The sequence below is a fragment of the Condylura cristata genome, unplaced genomic scaffold, assembly GCF_000260355.1.
Source record: "Condylura cristata isolate star-nosed mole 26May11 unplaced genomic scaffold, ConCri1.0 scaffold00018, whole genome shotgun sequence".
Taxonomy (NCBI): Eukaryota; Metazoa; Chordata; class Mammalia; order Eulipotyphla; family Talpidae; genus Condylura; species Condylura cristata.
The window spans coordinates 23,465,721-23,473,223 of record NW_004567119.1 but is presented as its reverse complement, the minus strand read 5'-3'; the positions used below and the strand labels follow the sequence as shown (position 1 = coordinate 23,473,223).

At 39.3% G+C, this 7,503-nt stretch overlaps 1 protein-coding gene across 1 annotated transcript in view; it reads right to left on the bottom strand.

The window, feature by feature from the left end:
- The window catches only part of KCTD3 (potassium channel tetramerization domain containing 3), a 53,272-nt gene that overhangs the window by 44,192 nt on the left and 1,577 nt on the right, over positions 1-7,503 (bottom strand). The window contains exons 2-5 of the mRNA XM_004685237.2: positions 7,481-7,500; positions 4,398-4,451; positions 4,117-4,162; positions 2,482-2,555 (exon numbers count right to left, since the gene is read on the bottom strand). Coding sequence (XP_004685294.1) covers positions 2,482-2,555; positions 4,117-4,162; positions 4,398-4,451; positions 7,481-7,500 — 194 coding nt within the window. The remainder of the gene's footprint in view (positions 1-2,481; positions 2,556-4,116; positions 4,163-4,397; positions 4,452-7,480; positions 7,501-7,503) is intronic.

Here is a 7,503-nt window from a genome sequence, read left to right as displayed (position 1 = left end):
TCCCCACTCTGTCTCTGGTGAAGCCTCTCGCCGCCCCTGAGCCTCTGGCCTGTACCCCAGTTCTGTATGCACAAATAAATAAATCTTTCAAAAAAAAAAGGGAAAAAAGAGAAAAAAAACCACATTTAACTCCAAACACAAAAATTCAAAATGGATTAAAGACCTGAATATAGGAACCGAAACCACTGACTGCTTGAAGGAAAACACAGGAGACACACTCCAGGACACCTATCACAAAGGCTGGGAAGACAACCTCTGCAACAAGAGAAACCAAATGAACAAGTGAACTATATAAAAGTTAAAAGCATCTGCACCCGAAAGAAACCATCAAACAAACAAAAAGGCAACGTACAGGATGGAAAAAATAATTTCATAGACCAAACATCAGACAATGAGTTTACCTCCAAAATTTACATAGTTCTTACACAACTGAACAACGCACCTGATCAAAAAATGAGTAAAGAACCTAAAGACATTAAGACAGCCTACAAGCATATGAAAAGTTGTTCACAGCACTTATTACAAGGAGAATGCAACATAAAACCACACCTAGGCACCACATGTGAGAATGGTCCAGATGAAAAAGAATGGAATTAACAAACGTGGGTGAGGTTGTGGTGCAAAGGGACTCCGGGTGACTACTGGAGAGAATGTGAGTTGCTGCAACTCCTGTGGATAACAATACAGAGATTTCCCAAGAAAACAGAAATGAAAATTGTGTACCATCTGACAATCGCTCTATTATTTGCCCAAATGATATGGAAACTGTAAGTAGATTTATCCATATTGTGTACACAGCAGCACTGCCCACACTGCCAATTTATGGAGCCATCCCAGGGGCCCTTCAAAAAATGAATGGACAAACTGGAATATGTGCTCACAGATGGACCTTGTGGTGATTACAAAACATGAAATCAATCAAAAAGGGGAAGGCAGTTAGAAGATGCTACACAGGGAAAGTACAGTAGGAGGAAATGTTGAATTAAGTGTAAGCCTATAATGGTTTCAGAAGGAACAGGGGGCAGGGGAGGGGATAAGGGAGCCAGGCAGACGGGCAATGGGAACTGGTGTGCTGGTGCGGGCTGAGGGCCATGTGCACACATGGCAAAGAAAGTAAAAAGAAAAAATTGTAATAAACCTAAAACTGTTCCTTCAAAAAAGAAGAAAAAAGATTCCAAGGGCTTAATAGACACTAAATTGCTTTTATTTGTGAAACTGCTTTTTTCGATTCATGTAAGAACTTTAACAATTCTGTATTCCACTGGAAGCCATCTGTGTTCACAGCACACCAGTACGGACTACAGGTGGTTCAGGACACAGATGACAGTTCCTGAGCAGCTCCAGTCTCCCGGGCAGGCAGGCAGGGAATAAGGTCGGTAACAACAACACAGTGTGCCAAGGGCAACAGGAACACTTCATGCAAGGAACAGAATGGAAACTCAGTGTTCGTTTCCATCTCAGCCTAAAAGGCACAGCCAGGAATTTAAATTTGCTATGCCTCCTCGAGTGAAGCAAGACCGTCGTTTTATTTTTTTAAGGCAATAAATGCAGATATTTCAACTAATTTTGCCTAAGAATAAAGATCTAGTATGAATTACTAGACATGGTAATAAGTTTAAACTTAGGTATCTTCAATCAAATTGAGGAATGGGTCAAATAACTTTATTAAATAATGAATAAACTACTTCCCATTCCAGCCACTTTCAGGCCAAAACCCAAACAAAAAATGTCAGCAAACTTTTATTTGTCCATTAAATGTCCATTATATGAAATGAGCCACTATATGAACTGTTTGAACATTGGAGTAGAGCAGAAAACAAACCAGATAGAAAATTCTTTGCTCTTGTGGGTGTGCTAAGGTGACATACATGTGAAGAGGTGTAAACCCCTAAATCAGGGTTTGTAGATGAATATTATCTCTACAAATACACAATTAGAAAAACAAACAAACGTTTGCCTTTTGGTTATGCATATATAAGCCAAAAACTAAACGTTTAAAAACAGTTTAAATAAACAATGAGAACTTTTCAAGCTGTATCTAAAAATATAAAATTGGCTAAGACTATACTAAATAAATTACAAATTAGACTGTGGCAGGAATGTGGACAGACTATAACAAAGAAATACCAAGAGTTTGGAGGCTCATTCACTCACCCCAAAATGCATGTACTGAACTCCTAGGACTAAGGAAGCAATGCTTGCTGGGTGGGATTTAAAGTCTCATGAAAACAAAGCTACTGAAGAAAGCAGTGGGGAACCCCAAGGGCTGGAGGGATGAGCAGGGAAGGGCTGGAGGGATGAGCAGGGAAGTTCAGAGAAAGCTACAGGATGAGAGGAGGTGAGGGTTGCCTCTCTATGAGAGCTGCATTCTGAGGAAACTCTGAAGTAAAAATAATCTGCAGAAAAAAGAATACTTTGTAAAATATACCCAAACCCCACGTTTATCAGTAAGAATTTACTTTGAAAGGCTGTATTTCTTACCTTAAGTCTAGTTCTTTTGTCCTAAGGAAATTTAAAATGGGTGCAAATGCTGCTGGATCCCTGTCAATAAATATCTGGAAATGAAGATTATTTCAAATTATATATTGCACTGTTAACTTTAATAGCTGAAACACTAGTTTAGGCAACACTAGAACTATTGAAAAGCTGTTTCCCCTTGATTCTACCTTTAAAGCTATTATTAGACTGAAAGTATTTTAACATGTAGTGACAGCAATATCTACTAAGTCAGTTTCCTCGTTTCTGTTTATTGATTTCTCTGCAAAACAGATTCACACCTGTGGACAAGTTTGTACAAGTTTGTACCTGAAATATTCTAGAATACAAACGTATAATGTTTTGAAGATATTATACATAAATAATACTTTGCTAATCATTGGTGATGGGGAGATATAACTTAGGTAATTTGTGATTCATATGCCAACTATTAAAACAACAATGTACTTTGATAACATAAAGGGTAACCAAGGGGAGAAAGTAAATACTGCTGTTACAACTAGGAGGAGCATCTCATAATGCATCCACATCCCACTGGTGGGGGAGGGGAGGTGAAGATAAGGACTTAACATTTAATATGTATAGGGTAAATGCTTAAAAAACATGAAATACATAATAGGTTAACTTTTCACAGGAATGAACCGACAGTATTTTGAATCAATAACTAAGTTCTAACTGTAAAACTGAACACCTTTATAGTGTATCTAAATCCATCAGGCGGGGAATGGGAGCAAATTATCAACCTCTTTACACTATCACCAATGAGGCATCTACAATGAATGAGGTTGTTCCAGTCTCCTAAATTTCTGCTTCTATTTTTATCACATTCAATCTCAATCAAAAGTTGAAGAAATACCACCGATTTGTGGTAATCTTATCCCCAGGAAGTCTTTTTTGTAGACACAGGCTCAGTTATTTCATCTACAAGTCTTACACTTCTACTCTCTGGCTACTTTGTTACCTCCAAAACAGTGAAAGCCCTTTTGCAACACTGGACATGCTATTTGGCACCTAATAATCATGCCTGGGCTAAGGGCAGGGAGACCTCGGGAGAACCAGTCCTGAAGCATTTCCTGGGTGAAGCTGACAGCACGTGATCAGGCTGCATCTAGGCCACACGGCACAGCCAGCAGGGTCACCGGCACAAGCAGTTGGTGTGCACTACTGTAAATCACTCTCTGACTGTATAAGCCAATTTTTTTGTACTGAAACTTAACTCTTTATCTCATTCATTCCATCATTGCCACACAAGCTCATACTTATTCTCCAAAAATAAACTGTAGGACTTAACTAGTTTGCAATAACTTGGCATTCAAACTCACTATCAAAATATTTTTGTACTGATGTTCATCCATTTATTTACTGTATTAACATGTGCATGCATAGCTATAATTTCTATGAATACTTAACTTGCTATATAGTTAACACTTTAATTGCTACATTTATCTTCTATAATTACAGAAATAGTGTACACATGACAAGAAATGCTATATATACATATTTCACTTACATTTACAGGCTATTAAAATATGAGCTTTCTTATCTTCTTAGTCACTGTATAAGAGTAATACATTATAAAAACTAAGCTCATTCAGAAATATATCTTAGCATTATACTCACAGCACCAGTTTCATCTCTAAGTGTTGAAATTCTTCCACTCAGCAAACTGCAATGCATTAACAAACTAGTTAGTTTTTGAAATCTGGGTGTGAATAAAACATCCTAATTCTTTATCAAATATCAAAGACCAATTAAGCCATCTTATCTCCCAAGTTAAAAAAAACATTCTATTTAAGCACTAAGATTCTTCAATAAATAAAAACATTAATTTAACCATTAAGAAAATCTTATTATTTTGATAATCAAGTATATTGAAACAGTAATAAGAATTAGACCAATACCTGGAAAAAAAAGAATCTGGAATCCACATTAGAGTTTGTCTTGAGGTACTAAATCTGCAAATGAAAATTATCAGGTGTTACAAATTAAGATATTACTTGAAATTTCATTGTTAAGCTAACTTTATAAACTAGCTGATAATCTACAAATCAGCTGATGATTTATAAGCTTGTGCACTGCTGTATCAATTATACTTACTACATTTAATCATTTAAAACTGTTTTCAATTCAGAATTAAAAATCATTCAAGGAGCTCTCAACAAAAAAATAAATCACTGGCATATAACACTCTCAAGCATGCCAATCTGCTGAAGAATCAACAATCAGTCCATCAACAAGTCTAAACCTGTCAGCATTAAGGTTCACAATTGTCTGCAGGTCCCCTTTCATCTAGACAACACAAACTGGCCCCTCTAGTCGGAGACTATTTAATATTCCCAAATGATTCATGCTTCCTACCATTCTGGTATCTCTGCCCCAGCTAGATCATTGCATATTGTTATGTGCAATAATCCAAGCTCCAACCAACTTTCTTGGCTGCATTCTGGGTTTACCTTCTCTGTGGCTTTTCCAATATTCCCATAATCTTTTTGAGCTCATTAATTCCACTGTACATTATGCATGTAACTCTACATGTAGGCTTGGGCTACTAGCAACTACTGCATCCGTTCATTCATTCAAAAATCACCCAATTAACATTGTTGTTTTGAGGTTAACACTCATTTGATCAAGTCTGCTTATAACAATTTTGTTGGAAACTTTAGTAAAATACAGTGTAACAGAGAGAGAAAAAAAAAAATCAGTTACATGCCGAAGAATGCAATGCAGGGCTCATGGAAGCCAGCCCTTGTCTGAGTGTGTCACGGTTAACGCACTGCAGGTGGAGTCCTAGAACCTGATGACTGTTTGAAAGCAGCTTCTGAGCCCTTTGAACAGGTTAAAAATCAGTCAAACAGTTTCCAGGAAATATGGCAAATTTTCTCAAGTGTATCTCCTCAGTAAATTGTTAAAAGTGAACAAATAAAACTAGTCCCAAGAAACTAACTGGGTCAAACAAATGAAAGTAAATTCAGTCAATTACGAACTGATGCCTCCAAGGGTGTACAACAAAAATGAATCACTCTGTTTGGAAGTCATCAAATTCATTCCAAACAAGGATCACTTATAACTTGGGACCTTTTATGTTCACTGCTTTTACAGCAGGTTGTTTGCCAAATAACCCAAATTCTTCATAATTTAGAAAATTACAATGCTGGGTTTTAAATCACATTGGCAATTTTAATTAAAATAAGCAGTTAGGAGTTATTTAGCTAAGAAATTTCTGGGCAAAGGAATTTCTTTACTAACATGAGAAAGGATGGGATAAAATCCAGAGCTCTAAACTAGTTCCAAATATGACTTCACGAAATGAGGACATTTTAAATTACACACGTTATGGCAAGGGTCATCTGCAATCTGGTCTAAGCCAGTTTTACTGAAAACTCGAGCATAGCCACATTTATATTCCGTGCTACTTGCCTCCTACTACGGTAACTCAAAAGCAGTCTGGTCAAAATTATTCAGCAATGATGCAACTGATAATGCCACTAAGCCCTGCACTTCCCATTTATTGCTGCTTGTTCCTTTATCACATAAATATACCCTACTGTCCTCAACTGCTCTCATCACGCCTCAAATCTTAATCACTCCTAACTGAATTTATCACAATTGAGCCCCACAATAATTATCAATCTAAGTGAAACTGCATCCTCTCTACCTCCTGAATCATCCACAAAGTATAAAATAAGTCATAAGAACTTTCCTGTAACTCCATTTTCTCATTTCTTAAGAGGAAAAAAGACTAAGATGTGACATACACTTCTCTGCTCATAAACTCTTCTTGTGAATGCTTTCTACTGTTAGTGCCTGCATCAGTCCTGGCCACCAAGGGAGCTCACAGCACCACCAGGGGTCTTCACAGTGACAAGTCCTCAACTTTAATGACCATCATACCACAATCTTAAGTGACTATATAAGTCCATGTTTACCACAAGATCTTGCTGACCACCAGGTTCCTTCTACCGCTAAAACGCTGTGATATCACCTAAAACGCTCTGGCTCTAACATCTCTGTCTTGTACAATTAAAAAAAAATTAATGAATTCTGCAATAGAGTGCACCCATTAAGCCATCCACTTCCACCATGCAGTACATAACGACGTTCTTTATTTTTATTGTTAATACTGATATGTCCTTTACAAAGTGTGAAAAGAAATCCACGAATAATCAAGACAGTTAGGAAGCAATCGAGGGAGTTTAAGTCACCCAGGCCTCCTCCTCGGCCTGAACACACCGTGGGGATCTACTCTGCATCCATAACTTATCCGACCTGCAATCTTTTCAGATGCTTTTAGTAAAGAAATCTACATCCTACCCGAGGAGACAAATCACCCTAAGACTAGTTATCCACATGGGGGCAACCATGCCATCATTCCTTACTTTTGCTTTGGGAGAATGAGAGAAAGCAAAGTAGAGAAACAATGAAAAAAATCACCATTTCGGGTGTTGCTTTCTCCAGCACACTCAGACAACTATTCAATGTTTACATGAAAACAGTGTCATTTTCCACACTATGGTTCACACCGTTGCCATCTTGCAATTTTCAAAAAATATTAAAGGTCTTCAATGCTGGAAACGTCCCCTATTCTCAAGCACAGCAAACGACACTGCAAGACACTTCACTGTCTATCTCCTACCGAGGCTGAAACTCAGCCAGCCCTTTTCTTCGGAGAGCGCTGGCAATCTCCCACTCCAGAGCCGTGACCCCCAGAGCCACCCCAAAACAAGGCCTGGAGAGGCAGTGGACACTCGAGCGGGAGCGCGGCCACGAGGAGGACCGAGCCCGCCGCGGGCCACCCCGAGCGCGCCGCGTCCTGCCGGGCTTCGTGGGAAAGATGCAGGGCCCGGAGCTCCGGCGCGCCCGCCAGGCACGAGCCCTAGGCTCCGCCGCACCGCGGCGGTGGCACCCGGCCGTGGCGCCAGGGACCCCGCCCGGGAGCCGCGGGGTCCTCACGAGGCTGGGAGCCCCAGCCCAGCCGCCTCCTCACCTGGTCCCCCCCACGTTCAGCTG